General features: G+C 39.9%; 1 protein-coding gene across 1 annotated transcript; it reads left to right on the forward strand.

Annotated features, from left to right (window-relative positions):
- Positions 1 to 5,935: 5,935 nt before the first annotated feature.
- On the forward strand, positions 5,936 to 17,826 carry gucy1a1 (guanylate cyclase 1 soluble subunit alpha 1). The gene is made up of 8 exons (XM_033624021.2): positions 5,936 to 6,496; positions 6,744 to 6,811; positions 7,800 to 7,888; positions 7,982 to 8,697; positions 11,289 to 11,774; positions 14,215 to 14,358; positions 16,085 to 16,239; positions 16,528 to 17,826. Exons 1-8 carry the CDS (start codon positions 6,239 to 6,241, stop codon positions 16,664 to 16,666), a joined length of 2,055 nt encoding a protein of 684 aa, XP_033479912.1. The 5' UTR covers positions 5,936 to 6,238; the 3' UTR covers positions 16,667 to 17,826.
- Positions 17,827 to 18,217: the final 391 nt, after the last annotated feature.

Consider the following 18,217-nt stretch of genomic DNA (forward strand, 5'->3'; position numbering starts at 1 on the left):
TCTTTCTCCATGAGACAAGGTTATATTACACTAAAATGATTTCATAATCTCAAAACTGGACTGTCACCAAAAATGTACTCAGCACTGTCAGGTGTTTTTTAAGGTTGAAGGTTGCCATTTTTGGTGACATCATTCAACAACAATGCTACCTGTACTTTTTTAAAAAAAAATTTATCAACAATAGTGCAGGGCGAGTGATTACCAGGGAGACACACACGAGACAGGACAAGGAAAGAGAGAAGGAATATTGGACAGATTCTTTTTGCACTCTCCATGCATCTAAGTGTGGGTTGTGTGTGTAAACAAAAAGCATAAAACAAACAAAAAGTGTGCCTTAATAATAATAATAAGAAAGCTACCTGTACTTGATGCAGCATGCCCACTGTTGGTGTTGAATTAATTACTTTTTGATGTTGTCTTCTCTACAAATAGCAGCATAATTAACCATAAAAAGTGGAACAGGGCGTCCCGTGGAAATATCTCGATGTAACATACATGTCTTTTGCCTCGGGATATAAAATGACCTCAGCTTCACACCACTGGTCTCCTACTGAGGCATGAGTGCTGGATGGTGGTCGTCTATCATCCCCTATCGTTAACTGGTTCACCTCTGGGATAACATCTGAGAGACAAATATATGAAAGAGAGAAGATATTACGACCAGTTTTGTTGGTGGAGTATTGTTTACACCAGTACTGCACTTGAGGTACTTTAACTTTTCATAGGATTTTCCATTTCCTGCTTACTCCACTAAATTTCAGAGGAAAACATTGTTCATCTTACTCTACTACATATATTGAATGAATGAATGAATGAATGAATAAATCTATCAGTGTCCCTAAAGGAGTATGTAGAAGTAAAACTTATATGTCCCTACCCCTTTCTTACATTTCTTCTTTTAACTCATATATTCTTTCAACAAATTCCCATGTTTAGTTTCAACTAATGTACAACTACTCCCAGTCTATTTACCAACCAATTAAATAAATAAGTAACAAACCCAGTTTATTTACAGTCCATGTACCACTTAGTGTTACTAAATGAATATGCACTCCTCTAACACAACCTTTCCTCATCTAGATAAATAGATAAATATATTTTTTGTATATATTTTTTTAAATTTATATTTGTGCCTCGTTTCAACTCATCACGCAGCCACAAGTCCACCCCATACACTGAAATACACAGACGCTTCTTAGTTGTACAAACACATTGTTTTCTTAAATTATAACCTCTCTCCCTGTCACAAAACATTTTTTGAATGTTGCCCGGAAGTGAATTACTTCTCGCTTTAAACATGATTATTGCCGTTTTAAATTGGATCGGATCAAAAAATGTCACTGCATGTGGCTTTAAAAACAGTGTGTTGGTGTGTTCCCTGTATCCAACATTGTGTACTGTCTTGATTGCTCTCTGTTGAAGGATGTTTAATGGTTGTAAGTTGCTTTTGTAAGTGTTGCCCCAAACTTCCAAACAGTAAGTCAAATATAGCAGTACAAATGTTGAATACAGAATGTGCAGTGATTTATGGTCCAGTATGTGTTTTGCATGCTTAATAGTTACAATGAAGATTCAGATTTAGCTTACAGTGTGTGTGCTGATAATACTTGTGTACTTTCACTTTAAGATATTACAAGATTTTACGTCTTCCACAGCTGCCTGTTTCCATAGAGCAGAAAAGTTGCCAGACTTTCTTGCTTCTTTTCTTTCTTCTCTTCTTTATTCTTTTTTGTTCATGCAAGAGCTTTTTTTGCTTCCTTGCAGTCCTGGATGAGAACTGTCTCCTCCTTCCCCACACCTTCAGACTACAACAACACAGTCAGCCAAAAGCAACCTCTAACAGCAACAACACAAGGACTCCAGTGATCGACTTCTGCCCACTTCTACTCATGAAGGTGTTGTGTCTTTACATCTAGCACCTCTTCTCTTTGTTGATGCAGCTCCTCAGATGCTTCAGAATTCATTGTCTTCTTCAGCTCTTGTCTTCATGTCTGAGAAAACACAACCAGCCACACAGCCAAGATGACAATGTACTATAAAACCTCTCTGTCCTGAAGCTTAATTCACTGTCCCACCTTGGCACAGATCAGAAAGTCCATGTTGCAGATAATCATGACAAAGAGGTTTGTTCATGCCAGTGCAGCTGGTGCCATCTCCTCTGGGTCTTGATGAGAGGAGGCAGTGACAGCTGTCACCTCCCTGATGGCTGATGGGTCACTAAAGCGTGTTTCCATTGCTCGACTTGACTCACTTTTTCGGTGTGAGACCTGAGGATAGCCCGCAAGATTTGCTTCAAGACGTCACTGCAACTCATTTGCATTTCTTGAGCACCTCCATCATATAGAATTAAATAGATTTTCTGTGTGCTGGCATGTTGTCAAGCAGTGCCTTTGACATTTCACATTTTGGCAACTTTGAATGTACGTTTTGTGACGAGTGGCCCCAAGCTACTGTACATAGCAGAAATGTTGTCTCCACATAAGCCAATTTGAAGCCTTAGATCGTCAGATGAGGCCCTTCTGGCTACTCCAGAGTCGAGGCTGAAATCTACAGATGACTTTGCTTTTGCCATCAGGGCCTCTTGGCTTTGGAACGACTTGCCTGAGGAGATGAGACTCGCAGAATCAGTGACTTCTTTTAAAGCTCTTCTTAAAACCCATTTTTTACAGTATATGATGTTGTGTTTTTATTCTTATTGTTTATTCTTATTCTTTCCTCTATTTATTTAAGTTGACATTTTGCACCCTGTCTTGCATTTCATGTCTTTATTTATCTGGAGGGTTTAATTTCAGCACCTTGAGCTGCAGCTCAGAGGCCTCAGTCTTCATGCCTCTCTTCATGCAGGGGTAATAATTGTTATGCATGTTTGTGATTTACAGGAGACTTGTATTTACACTGTTTAATACAACATATTTATGAAACAAAAATCTCTAAACAGGAAGCTTCAACATGGAGGCGATATTTTTGTCAGAGGGACATATTTGGCTATTTGCCTCTCACCTAACCTTCCTTATTCAGATGTTAATTACCACAACCTCATCATTTAACGTAATGCACCATAAAAGTGTCATTGATAGAATAACATTTCAAAATGGGCAGATATTCAACCTAAAGGGAACTCAACGTCTTAACGAACTGCATGGAGGGTGGCCCCTCTGAAGCCTAATGAAAGGATTCCCCCTTTAATCTCTAACCTATAAACTTTTTGTTGTCTTGTGGTTAGAAACATCCTGGGCCTTGTTGCTGAACGATTGCCAATGTAAGCAGCGTGCTCATCCGGAGTTATCCTGCGAGAAATCAGAAAGCTCCCAGATGACAAAGCTGTTCATTATTTAAGCTCTAAAATGGATTTATTGTGTTACGACTAAATGCTCTTTTCAGACCAAACAAGGCCATCAAGCTGCGCCGTAGCCTCATCAGGGCCAATAAAATCTATTTTTGAGACGAGTTTTATAAATGATCATTTAACATGTATAATCATCACCGAACCATTTCCTGAAGAGTCCTGAATATAATTAATCAGATTCGCTTCATGTTCCACTCACACTGTAGTGTTTTCTGTCATATATAAGACCTCAACAGATACATGTTAGTGCGAGTAAATGCTCATTTTGTAGTAAATGTTATTCCATTTCATTTATTTATGAGGATAAAACACATTAATCAGTGTTTCTGTAAATGTGTAGCAGCTTTTTGGCAACATGTCCTAAAAACAACTTCAGGCTTTCTTCTTCCTTGTCAAAACCTGGTGCCTATACATTACCCACAATGCAACTCAGCTGCTTAGAGTGTGAACAGTTTACATTTGCATGTTTTATCATATCATATCAGTGTTTTTCAAATGAGTATGAGCTGACATTGCCTGTCAAGCTGCAGACCACTGTTAAAGCCCAGCAAACAACAAAACTGATTAGGATTTAAGGAGGTATTGCTGTGTTTCACCAGCTTTTTAGGAACTATAGTGCAGTGGTTCCCAGTGGGTCCAGCCATGGTGTCCAGATTTCTCCTTAGTCATTAGCTTGAGGTCCCACAGTTAAACACATTTAGTATCATGCGTGCATTTGGCCAAGTCGTTGAGCTAGTTTTCTGTCTCTGTCAAGTTGCTGTCGGTTACTCACTCACTCTGCAGCAGAAAATGGCACTTCATAATAAAAGCTATGTGCCTGAAATTTCTCTTATTCAAATATAATGTGTGTGTTTTTTACAAGCTTGACATGCTTGTGAATCACTTGTGATCCACTCAGAATGGGCCCGCGACCCACTTCTGGACCCCACCAGTTGGGAGCCACAGATGTAGTGACCCTTTACTTTGTTGCCAGTGGCTTTTTAGGCATGAAAAGCTTTTTTTTTTTTCAACCAGGGCATCACATCTTTCCCTGCTGGGATTAAGCCCCCTAATTAATTTTAAACCAAAATATGATCTTTTCCTAACTACAACCAAGTATGTGCTTAAATCTGAATACATGTTAACCACAACATTGGTGAAACATAAAATTTCAACAGAATTTGCTACATAATAACGTGCAAATGTAATGTATCCATGGTTTGCAGTGACACAATGCTAACATTTTTTGTAGTGACTGGGTTATGTAGTCTTGCGCTACAGAGGTCTGGTGAGATCCCTCACATTACATTACTTTTTCTTTTCGAAGCTGTAGTCTTCAGACCTAACTTACTGTATGTTGTTGGTGTCTTTTTTTTGTATACTTTAATTAATCCCCGAGGGGAAATTAAATTTTTTCACTCTGTTGTCAATTACACACAGGTCCGAACACACACATGCACCTATACATGCACTAAGTGGAGAGATGTCAGAGTGGGGCTGCCCATGAGAGGCGCTCTGAGCAGTTGGGGGATTCGGTGCCTTGCTCAAGGGCACCTCGGCAGTGCCCAGGAGGAACTGGCACCTCTCCAGCTACCATTCCACGCTCCATATTTTGGTCCGGACGGGGACTTGAACAGGTGACCCTCCGGTTGCCAACCCAAGTCCCTGTGGACCGCCCCTTTTGCATATCTGCGCCCAGGGGCCCACTCATAATCCACCCACAGCTGAAGGAGATGGTCCCACAGGATATTATACCTACAGTCCTCTCTCAGAGAAGATCTTGTGGACCTGTTGTAAGAATATAGGAAATGTAGAAGATCTTTATTGTCATTGCATGAGTACAAGGGCCTAGGTTTTGTTTCAACATTGGGGGGGGACACATGGGGTTTGTGGGGTCCTCTTCAAGGAAATTTTGAGTGTCAAACCCCTAATTTACTGCCTTTTAGTGAATTTTATGCACCAATTGATGATGGAAATGTCCTAAATATTGAGAGGGACATTTTTTTCCAAAGAAATCCATACATATGCACTAGTACACCAAGATTCCCACATTGATGCCATAGAAAAACAAGAAAAAACAAAACAAATAAGTTGAAATAATAGTAAAGTGGCAGAAAAAAATAACACTAGAAACAATATTGGGAATTATGAAAGTACTGGAAATAGGCCAGATGTGCAATGAAGCATTAAAACAAAAGCAGGGCAAACAAAAGCACACAATGTTAAAACATGTGTGAAAGTAGCCTATATGTTCATTCACAGCTGCTGTCACTGTGTTGTAATAAAATCAATTGTGCCTGACATAATGGGGACAGTCAGACATATTATAGGGGGCACCTAAAATAAAATCAAATAAAAATGTTAAACTATTAGTATTCTGTAGGAGCAATGGGAAAATCAACATCGTCATGAGGTCTACAAACACACCATTGGGCACCACAGGCACGTGCACTTGCAGTCCTTGTGAATATGCCAGAAATGTGAATATTCGCGTATGGAGGAACCAGTCTATATGATGGGACCCAGTCCATAGGCTTGTTTGTATAAAAAAAAGTCCCCTGCATGCGAGGAGTCGCCTGGAAATAATTTCTCATTGCTGATAGGTTGCTGAGCTACACCAGCCCCACTTGCGCATGGATTGGCCTACTGCTCTTTTTTCCCCAGTTTCTCATTGGCTTTTGGTAATAATAGTTGCCTGCCATCATTTGCCCGTGCAGTTTTCAATGAATATTGTATGTGGTCTCTGGCTCTGGTGCTGATCATTTGAATCAGCGGGTCGCGAGGAGGAAGGTATCCTGGATGAGCGCACCAGATGATGGAATTTCTCCCAGAGACAGCAGCTGCTCGACCAGGACTGTTTGCCTCGGAAATTAGATAAGAAGAGCAGAGCCAGGAGATCATACAGCGGGGAAGATGTTCTGCGCGAAGCTGAAGGAGCTGAAGATATCAGGAGAGTGTCCATTCTCCAGCAGCAGCAGCAGCGGCGGCAGCGCCAAAAATAATGAGCTCGGAGACTTTGAGGAGCGCTCAACTGACGCCGCGGATTTATTGCCTATATCTAAGGACGTGCACGGAAAAATAGGTGAGGATCTACCTCAGCAGAAGACAAGCAGAGCCAAAGTTAACCTGCATACACTTGGGGAGAGCATCCGCAAATTGGCATGTCCCGAGGTGAGTCAAAAATACATTTAATATTCAAATCATGCAACTACCACAGTGTATTTTGCAGAGATTTATGAAAAAAACACTGCAGTTGTCTCGTCGCGTGTCTGCCTTAACGCACAGACACCATGATCACTTGAGATTAAAACATGGTAACCCTGCTTTTTTTTATTTATTTATCTGTGGGCGCTCCTGTAATTAAAGCTGCTGTTCAGCAGACGATGACCTTTAACTCGCTGAACACTTTGTCATACAGTTTCAAAGGCTGCACACTGCCCTCCAACGAATGATGCGACTATCAGATCAAACCAGAGACTCGGAAAGGTAACACGTGTGTTTTTTTTAAATACAGCTGCCACCAGTAACAAGTACACTACTCCTGCTAGACTGCTACAATCATCACTACTGCTGCTGCAAATTATAGGCCTGTACTGAAGTGCCACAGCATGTATTCCAAATAATATGATGCTGAAATATTACAGTCTCATTTGGCCCTCTGTTTACCTCAATCTCTCAAAATGTATCTTGCTACTACTAGACTGATAGAAATGATGGTAACAAAAATAAGGTGTGACACAGGCTGCTGAGAAATCCCTGACGATGCTGATGAAAAACACATTTTTATAGCAAATGGCAAACCATTTCCCAAAAATGTCAAACAGTCACTGGTTGCATGTGAGAATTTGCAAGCTTTTTTTGGTCATATATGACAATAAGGTAATGTGACTTGGGCTGTTGGTCAAACAAACAATTGGAAGACATTGAAAGACTTATGCTTTCAGAAATTAAAACAGCCATTTTCAGTTTGTTTCCCCTTTGGTAATACAATGAGTCAAATAATCAAGAAAATGTTTGACAGATTAACTGAAAATCAAGATTATAGGTAGTTGCAATTCTAGTCTGATGTTGGGCAATATGCAGAAAATCAAACATCACGATATTGTATTTTTGCAATGATATTGTAGGCTTGACTACTGGTGCTTTAAAAAGTATTTACACAATGAGATTTTTGATAAATAATCATCACCAGTGTGGATGTAATGGCTAAGTGGGCAACGGCAAATAATAGAACAGCTAGAACAGTCTGATAAGTTCAGAAAATTACATCACTTTACTGTAATGCATCCTTTAAAACCAGGGAAAGACAACACTAACGATATTAAAATGTCCAAAAACTAAGATGACATCTAGTCTCACATCAAGATATCAATATAATATTGATATATTGCCATGCTTGGTCTAAGTTATTGAACCAAAGATGTGGTCCACTGAGTGGTTTATGTGTCTGACTTTTATATTTGTCGTCTCACAGTCCAATAACTTGCTGCACAGACTATCAGAGTTGCAGTGATGACACGGAGCATTTAGTGGAAATGATGAACATGTACTCAGCCAAAACAGGTAATGCCACATCTGAAGCATTTATACATTTATACTTTGAAATTCTGGGTGTTCTGGGTGAGTATTCTTCACCTGTTTCCCTTTTTCCGACAGCAATCCAGATGGAAGCGTTGAGAGTTGCTCTTGGCGAGGAGCTCTTCAACATGTGTTACGAGGAGGACGGACACATTTTGAGGGTAGTGGGGGGAGCTCTCCACGATTTCCTCAACAGCTTCAATGTCTTGTTGAAACAGAGCAGCACGCTGCCCAACCCGGACAGAGAGGATTGTGTAAACGAACCTTCGGTGCTCTGCTTAGACAAGGATGTGGGTCTGCTTACTGTCTATTTCTTCAACCCCCGCCCGACCACTGAGCTCTTCTTCCCTGGAGTCATTAAAGCTGCTGCCCGCCTGCTGTATCACACCACTGTGGATGTGTTGATGGACCCCCCCGGTGCTAAAGACAGCATCTTGCAGTCCAGCCCGCAGCCCAGTCTTCTGTACACAGTTGTAGTCAAGGATGCTAAAAGCCTGAGCCCCAGTCCGCTGCGGGCTACCTCAGCTGGGACCCTTCCTACCTCTCTGTTCTCTACCATCTTCCCTTTCCATCTGATCCTGGACCAAGACTTGGTTCTAGTGCAAATAGGACATGGGCTCAGGAAGAGACTGTTCAGGAAGGATGGACTCAGGCGTACTGCTACCTTCCAAGAACACTTCTCTATTGTCTCTCCCCAGATCAAATGTACCTTTCAAGGTATCCTGACCATGCTAAACACACAGTTTATCATTCGGATCAAGCATGGAGTCTCCATCGCAGACAACACAGGGAAGGTATGTGGGCCTATCTGGGAGATACGACTTGAAAAATGACATCACTGACTACTGAGGCGATAAAGGTCTTCCAGTCATTGTCTTGATAGTAAGATAGAGGGGAAAAATCATGTTATTTATAAGCAGTTGAGCTTATTAGTGTTGTACTTGGGTGCACTTGGCCTGAGGTAGAGATCAACATTATACCCCCAACGGAGATCAGAAGCAAATGTCAAACCATTTTATCCATCAAAGGCACAGCCATGCTTGTGCTATTTATGCGGGGGTGCACAGCAATTGGTCGCCATCACAAGAAAAAAAAAAAGTACCAGCGAGTACACATGGCAGTGGTGTTATAACATTCAACCAGAGGTGCTTCCACTTACTATAACACCAGTCTCTCAATGGTAGCTTTGCTGTTAGTAGCTACAGAGTCCAGTTAAAACAAGTAAAAATCAGCAAGTGTCTCAGTCTTTACCATCTGGGTATCATGATGTATCACTTCTACAAATTTCAAAATACTCCTGTAGCTGTATTTTTACCTTTAGCTATTGTTTTTTGCAGCTCATGACTCTGTGAGGCTATGATAAGAAAACCAAGTGATAAAAGTCAATATTGTTTGATCTTTAGCAGTTGAGGTGGTGGTGTCAGAATAATAAGGAAATGCATGTAGAAGGGCAGGAAGTATGTGCCTCAAAATAGAGTCTTTGGTTTTAATATTAAATCATTTAATATCTCCAGCTTTTACATGAGAAATTACAAGGTTTTTCTTTACTCATGTATTATTTCCACGTAACCTAATACAACAGTTCGTATGATGTCTAACGAATTAGTGCCCAACGTATTTGTGGCCCTACCTGTTAGGTGTAGGAAAATAATCATTGTTGGGTTTCGTCATGTTACATAGGTAAGGTTTAGGAAAAGAAATATGGTGATGACGTACATTAAAATAACTTAAAGTTTTCTTGGTTTCGACGGGGACACAAACACCAGTCTCCTGGGGGAAAGTCCTGTGATTGTCCACCACCCAACCTGCCTCCTTAGGCAGACCTTCACTCTTTATACTTCTCCCTTCTTTACTCCCATCAGCACATTTTTTTATATGACTGCAGCCTTCATGATGATGTGGGTTATGCCCTCCTGAGACCTAAACTTTTATTTGGTATGCTTATTCATTTTCGCCAAGGTATTTGGGATCAGGAGGAGCCAATAAGCATAAAAAAGTAAACATTTTCAAAGAAAATTAAGTTCCAATATCCTCAAGTGAGACTATAATAAAGTCCCAATGTCTTCAAATGAGTAATGAGCTTGATAGTTTTGCTAAAATTGGTCAGATATGTTGCCATATTGAACTACAAACATTATTAATCATAAGAAACAAGTTTAAACCATATAATGTGATCAGGTTTTGGACCTTGTCCACTTTTGTGTCATGATCAGTTGCAGACTGTCTTGGCAGAGACGGCTGCCATCTTGTTTTTACATGGATTAGTGTATTGTGGTCTTACTACCACTAGATGGCATAAAAAAAGTGTCCACGAACGAGGACAACAGGTCTATGTTAAGCAAAATGGAGTATAAGGTCAAGTAAATAAAAACCCAAAATGTGATGACCTCATATGAGGACACAGGGTCTCAGGAGGATACATGAATTCTGTGCACTGACAACAGCCTGATTATTATCATTTAAGTCAGTATTTCACTTTTGCGTGTTAACATTTGCTGTGATGATGGACTATATTTAACATGTTAGCCAGATGGATTATTAGCATGCTAATACTTCCAGCTTTGCTGTAGTCACAAAGCACAGTTGATGCTGGGGATGTTGTCAGTTTTGAAGGTATTAATTCATAAATCAAAGCACTGGACAAATTAAACTTTGGCCTTATAGTGGTGCTTAGTTAAAGGTCAGTTAATAAAGATGAATACCTGCACCAAATTTCATGGCAATCCATCCAAGAGTTGGTGAGACATTTCAGTTTGAACTCCAAATGTCAACCTCATGGTGGCTCTAGAGCAAATGTCTGAGGATCATCAAAGTCAGTTGGCTTCATCTTCTTGTGACCATGAATGTCTGAAAGCAAAATTTTATGGCAGTCCTTTCAATAGTTGTTGAGTTATTTTGACAGTGACTAGAAAAATGTGCTTGGATTAGATGTGTTTTTTTTGTCTGCTACACTAGAACATAAATAATCCTTTCAGTGTTGTTTATTGTTGTGGCTGACAGACAGCTGCATACAGCTGCGCTCTTATAAATACCACACAGATGACAAGTTTGCTTTTCTTTATGTCAAATGTTTAATTGTTTACATTTATCTTAAGGGAGTGTATTTATGTACACACTATATTTTACAAGTGCCACTGAGGAGGAAAAACATTATTTTTTTTTGTTTTACTGTGGGAAATTTATGCTTATAATAATAAGAACTAATACTACTAGTAAGAGACGTTTGCTCCGGGATGTAGCCAAGACAGTAATCCTAATTAATCTTTTAAAAACCAAAGTCATGGAGCTACAAGGACAGTTAGGCCCAATATTTACATGAAACTAACAAAGTTTACCCAATTCCACAAAAATGAACTTCTCTATTCATCTTATTTTTTCCTTTCAGCTCATGGACCTTAAAGGTCAGATGATCTATGTTTCAGAGTCCAATGCCATCTTGTTCTTGGGCTCACCATGTGTGGACAAGCTGGAGGAGCTGACAGGCCGCGGCCTCTACCTGTCAGACATCCCTATACATAACGCACTGCGTGATGTAGTGCTGGTTGGCGAACAGGCCAAAGCCCAGGACGGTTTGAAGAAGCGACTGGGAAAGGCCAAGGCAGCCTTGGAGCACGCTCACCAGGCACTGGAGGAGGAGAAGAAGAAGACAGTGGATCTTCTTTTCTCCATCTTCCCCGGCACTGTGGCTCAGCAGCTGTGGCAAGGCCAAACGGTGCAGGCCAAGAAGTTTGACCGGGTTACAATGCTCTTCTCTGACATTGTGGGTTTTACGGCTGTTTGCTCACGCTGTACCCCGATGCAAGTGATAACCATGCTCAGTGAGTTGTACACCAGGTTTGACCACCAGTGTGGAGAGCTTGATGTTTATAAGGTAGGTTAATGAAGGAATATCACATGGCAGGGAGTGCTGTTCGACTAAATATCAGCACAGCTGTGATTCAGTCATAGGCCAAAGATAATCACAGTCATACTGATATCTAGTACAACAGCACGACCTTAGGTGTGATATAGCTTTTATACAACAGTTCCTCAAGTATCATTTATACAGAATGTGAATGTACATCACACCATGCAGGACAGGGCTGCCATCTTGTGAGGTACATGCTCTGTTATCTCTATTTCCACTATGTATGCACTCAGTCCAAAACCTAGATAGTTTACAAGGTTTGGGTATGTAAGTGGAGGTAGCGCATTAGCAGGACTGCCAACTTTGGTCAGAGGGCCGGAGTGAGATTTTACCTTGTGACGTAATATTTGCTTGTGCGTGCGTGGTCATGAACATACGTGGACATGGTGGCACGTTTTGTTTTTTTACCTTAAAAGAGTTAATATGCACATGTGGCAAACAGAAGAGATGATATCTATAGGCCTAAGCCCCACATACGTCCATAGACACTCAATAGTTGTTTTACAGCACAGATCAAGGTAAATTTCATCAGTCTGATGGTAGTATTGATCATCTGCTTAAAAAATCCAACAATATGTCCTGTTTTGACAAAAAGAAAGATTTCAAGGGGGGGTTCTGGGGGTTCTCCCCCGAGAAAATTTTGAAAATTCACGCGGTGAAATCCTATTTTAATGCAATTTCATACAGAAATAGATACATTCAAGGACTTTCAATGACCTGTGTACATTTATGCATTTCTTTTCTTAAAGAAATTCAGCAGACTCATCTAACAAAAAGTTTTTTTCATCATAAGTGTGTTTTAGTTATTCTCACAAGATGGCGCCCCTCTCCAAAAAATTTAACACTGCGTGATGTCAGTCTTACATTCTGTATTCATTTAGAATAATTAGCAACATCAGATTTGGATTTGTTTGTTTATTTAAAAGATTTATTTGGTTCTGCCAGCACAAATAGCTGTGTAACTGGACTGGAAATAGACTGTTGCCAAGCAACACAAACATTCCTGCACACTGACTTGTTACATAGTGTAGGCTAGGTCTATACGTCATCGTAGGCTAGCTACTTTGTATGATCCTGCATTTGTTTTACGACACTGAAATTGAACTTACACCCTTGTAAATAGAATTTTATGCTAGATGTTTTTTGCTCAAATTAATTCACAGTCATTTTTCATCAAAATTTTTAAGAACTCTGGAGCCGGAATATTTAAAGAAATCAAAACATTTCAGATTTTATTCATTCATCAAACAGTTTGATTATATTTCCTGTAAATTTGACCCCCAGTGCTGCTGTGACACTGATGAGTACAATATGTAGTTGTGGTGGAGAATGATAAGCCTTTTTTGTGGCAGTCAAATCTTTTGATATTCTGATATCTAACTTAAGAAATCACCCTAAAACTCCTCAGATTTAGAAAAGCATTATAAAGCACATGACCTCAGTGTCCTCAATGGTACAGTAGCTATGGCCCTGTATGTACAGTAGCTCCCTAAAACCACATAAAACTGCCTTTAACTTTTCTAATGTAACTGTGGCTGCTGACGACACTGGAAAAAAATAAATGTATGTCTAAATGTTAAGAATTTATAATCTACAGTAGTTTACAGATAAAAAAAAACAGGTGCACTTTTCTGCCTTTTGACAAATAAGTATTTTAATACATCAGGTACTCCCATAGGGTGCATGGACTCAAATAATTTGCCTTCACATGATGAATTTTTTTAAGTAAAATAATACACCATTCCTTCACAGCTTCAAAAGACAGACTGAGACTATAGCTCAACCAGCTACACAAGTGTCTGCCAAAGGCTGCTAATCTACAGGGAGGTTGGATAATGTAATCAAAGTGTCACGGAAGCATAACAGAGAGAGCAACATGTTTGACAAATATCTCGTAAAACGCTAGGAAGTCAGAGGTTCCTTCAGGACCCTGTTTCCACTCCACATGTATGAGCCTAAAAATAGTTTCACTTTGTCTCTGCCACATAGCCGCTGAGTGCTCTCCGGTCCAGATTTACTCGTTCAAAGAAGAAGAAAGAAAAAACCTTGTGGACTTGTGTATAATATGACCAGGGATCAAGTACTATTACAATTTAAGTTTTATTACTCCTCAGTTTTCTGCCCTTTGTCTTCTGGGGCAAGATGGAGAGCACAAGTCAGACTGTGAAGAGATTTTGATGAATAGCCACTTCACATTCGCCATTTTGCTCAAGGTTTATTGTCAAATAACATCTGAAGTAGATTTTTAATAAAGTTGAAACTTTCGGGTTAAATGATTAGAGCTCTGTGTAGATTCCCTGATAAGGAAGAAAGGGAGGAGGCTGCACACACAGATGTTGCAGCCCTGTCCTCTGTCTCAGTTGCCAGGCTAGAAATCATTTTAATAATCCTCTACTGTATTCAGGTGGAGACCATAGGTGATGCGTACTGCGTAGCTGGTGGATTACACAAGGAGAGCGAGACTCACGCTGTCCAAATTGCACTCATGGCCTTAAAGATGATGGAGCTTTCAGACGAAGTTATGACGCCCACCGGAGAACCAATACAGGTGAGGGTCAAGTATTGATTCTTTCATTCAACTGGATGATGCAACTTCCTATTAATAATCTTCACTATCTACATAAGGCTGGCTCCAAACAGAGTAAATTCCCATAGACTCTCATGTTAAAATGCCCAACTTTACAGCCTGATACAAAAAAATGGTGTGGGTCTCGCTAATGTCAACATTTCCGACAACTGTATGGTTTTTATTTTTATTTTTATAACTTGCCAGTTTACATTTTATCAAAGCCCAAAGTTATGCATATTTTAAGTGCGGGGCTGCTTGGGTAATAGGCTGTCTGTGAGGTGTTGCCACAAATTGTGAGTCTCTTGCTCCTCCTCTCGTCCAAATATGGTCGCTCCAGTCTCCAAAAAACCAAGATGGCGATGGCCAAAATGCTGACCTTGAGGCTTCAAATGATAGTCCACAAACCAATGGGTGATGCCATGTATGCTATGCCTATTATTTATACAGTCTATGTTAAAACATTACTCCATAGCGCTACTAGAGGTCACCTTGAAAAGGCATTAACTTATTAGGCTCCTTCAAGATGAACCGCACCGTGCCGCCGGGAAAGTTGAAAGATCAGGCATCAGCAGTGAATGGCATTGACAAAAATCTGCAGTGAAGTCGGACAGTTTCCAGCAAAGATGCTCTATTTCTAGCAACCTTCAAAGAATTTACAAGAAGTCACAGAAATATTTTCCTGTTAGATCCATCTGCAGGCTACCTGCTGTTTGCAGACCGCATATTATTATTATCATCAACCACACAAGTTATGTTTACAGATTAAACAATGTGAGATTAATAGCGTACAATCTATTATTAAATATTTAATTTAAACAGAGTTTGAATTTCTACAAACTGTGGTGTTTTTGGTTGAAACTAAGAACCAGTCAGCTCTTTGGTCTAGGCAACAGGAAAGCGTTTCCCAACATGCCCTGGTTCTTGTAGTCAGTGGATAGCAACTGCAGCGCTTGGCTCTAAAAACTGCCTCTGGAGCTTGAGGTTTATGCCCACATGTGCATGACGTCAGAGCAAGCCGGGATGAAGTCGGACACAAATCTGACTGTAATGCATTGTGCGCTAATTTGGTGCAGGCCTGGTTCATCCCAAACTAGCCTATTTATTCGGGACTATTTTCAGTCACTGAATTTGTTCCCTAGCGAGTACTGTAGTTACACAACGTATCCTCATTCAACAGTTTGTACGATATCTAACCAATTAGTGCTCCACAAATGATGTTTCGTAGTTAAGGTATAGTTATGTAGTTCATGCAAATTTGCGCCCATTAAGTTTTGGCGAGTTAAGTTATTTTGGGTAAGTTCCATGAAGTTCCGTGGTTGGGTGTTTTTAGGTTTAGGTAAGTAAAGTTACATATTAGGTTCAGGAAGAGAAACTTGGTGACGACAATGACAGTGACACAATAACTGAATGTTGACTTGGACTCACACGGTCTCAAACACTGAATATCCCTGGGGAAAGTCCTGTGTTTGTTTGACCTATCCACCACCCCACCTCTCCTTAAGCAGACTTCCGCTCTGTATACTACTTCCTTCTTTTCTCCATTCAGCATATTGGTCACATTATTGCAGCCTTGTTGATTACGTGGGTTATGAAAGGATTCTAGTGCATTACTGTTCACAGATATATGTACGAGCAGTGCATGAAAACAGCCTGATAAAAGACGAGCAGGAGCCCGAATCATGTTGAATGTTGTGTTTTTCCTCAGATGCGTATCGGCCTCCACACTGGCTCAGTACTGGCTGGTGTCGTTGGGGTGAAAATGCCACGCTACTGCCTTTTCGGGAACAATGTCACACTGGCCAACAAGTTTGAATCCTGCAGCCAACCTGGGAAAATCAACATCAGCCCTACAACCCACAGGTGAAGTAACACAGCCAATCCAGGCTGCAAATTATTATTTTTTTCCCATTAGAATTACAATACTAACTTGTAAGTCTGTTCTAAAACATTTTGCTTAGTAAGTAAATTTCAGATGTTAGTACCATATGACATTTGTTTCCTGAACTGGTTGTGGAGGAGAAAAAGACAAACTTAAGTGCTCTAGACAGGAAACTTAACTTTTAGAGGAGCACTGTGTTTCCTCTTGTGTCAAATAATTTGCCACATTGTTTTTAGATTCATGTTTTATTTGTGCGCTCTTTGTCCCAGATTGCTGAAGGATCGGCCAGAGTTTGTCTTTGTTCCCAGGAGCAGACAGGAGCTTCCGGCCAACTTCCCAGAAGACATCCCTGGTGTTTGTTACTTTTTGGAGGCGTCCTTCAAAACTTCACAACTGCCTCTGAAATGAAGTCGAGCTGCTGCAGAGCCCAAAAAAACAGAATATGACAGAATATAAACGTATCCAGTGAACACAGTGCGAACACCTTGTGTATTTTGGTTCGGGTTGTTTAGATATTGATGATATTGTCAGTCAACTCTTGCAGCTGCTTAATAACAGACATGTCAGTTTGATGTCAAACATGAGTCTTGTTTCTGTACAATTTTCCATTTGTACAGTTGTAGCACAGAGAAATACTCACTTCCTTCATTTTTCTTCCAGAATGAGTCATCTCTGCAAATTATTATGATATAAAAAGTAGCTTTCTTGACTGTTTTGTTCATTTTAATACCTAAGGAGGTACGAAATACATAAAATGTGCTAAATGTGGCCAAAAAGGGCATATTGTTTTTTAAAAAGTAGCTGCTTCTGGTTTGATGTAAGGAGTTAAATATGTCATCTGCATAACATGATTCAGAAATCCATTTTGGATGTTGATCCTCAATGTGATGTTGCTAAACAGATTTGAAGATTATGTTCTGTAAATATGTGACTGGTCCATTCACATCTGTTCAAACTACCTGCTAAAAGCACCTTTGCCTATTGGTACGACAGAAGAAATGAAGACTGAAACAGAATTAGCTTTGTGTGTCTCAGTGGGAGATTTCAAAATTTGGAAGAGTTATTCAAATATTTAGGAGACATCCTGCCTTTTTAAACTTTAGATTCACTCCTCTAATCAATTTAAGTGATGCAGAGCAGATTCAGGTGCCTTATATGAAAATATACCTGCAGGATCACAGATATTTCACATTATTTTTACCTGCTTTTTTTCCTTTAGATATGGTTCAATATGAATTTACGTGTCAATAATTTCTTCCAGAGGTTTGTGGTTCCAGCTCAGTAAATGTTTGTAATGACATGTAACTTAGACTTCCATTTATGAGACATAAAGCATTTCAAGATTGCATTTTCCAAACATAAGTTATATACATTTATTTTTTACTTTTTTTCCCACTGTACACATTTATACTATATTTATTACATTTGGTTCATAGCACTCCTTTCCTATACAGTGGGAATATGACACAACAAGAATACAATGATTGTTCTACTATCCCTCATAATGATGTGCTTTAATCATTATTGTAATGTAGTCAATGCGCAATAAATATTGACATTAACATGCTCATGTGACTCTGTATATATTATATATAATATAATATATTCTGTGATATAAAGCGAGTTATCCACCAATCGGACGATCAGCTGTTCGGTCCCTGGCTCCTCCAGTTTGCATGTCGTAGTGTCCTTGGGCAAGACACTGAACCCCAAATTGCTTCCAATGGCTCTTCCATTACATCTGTTATTGGTTACTGAGTAGCAGGTAGCATCCTGTATGGTAGCCTCGTCCACCAGTGTGTGAATGGGTGAATGTGACATGTAGTTTAAAAACACTTTGAGTGGTCAGAAGACTAGAAAGGCTCCATACAAGTGCAGTCCATTTACCATTATGTTATGATGTGCAATAGTGGAAACTAACTAACTACATTCATACAAGTATATGTGCTTATATGTGTA

This window comes from Epinephelus lanceolatus, chromosome 3 (assembly GCF_041903045.1).
Source record: "Epinephelus lanceolatus isolate andai-2023 chromosome 3, ASM4190304v1, whole genome shotgun sequence".
Taxonomy (NCBI): domain Eukaryota; kingdom Metazoa; phylum Chordata; class Actinopteri; order Perciformes; family Serranidae; genus Epinephelus; species Epinephelus lanceolatus.

What these genes read in the sequence shown, in the direction of transcription:
- gucy1a1 (XM_033624021.2), top strand. Translation starts at nt 6,239, where the DNA reads ATGTTCTGCGCGAAGCTGAAGGAGCTGAAGATATCAGGAGAGTGTCCA. An exon ending in GCAAATTGGCATGTCCCGAG is followed by an intron (nt 6,497 to 6,743) that starts GTGAGTCAAAAA and finishes TTTGTCATACAG; the next exon opens with TTTCAAAGGCTGCACACTGC. An exon ending in TCGCAGACAACACAGGGAAG is followed by an intron (nt 8,698 to 11,288) that starts GTATGTGGGCCT and finishes TTTTCCTTTCAG; the next exon opens with CTCATGGACCTTAAAGGTCA.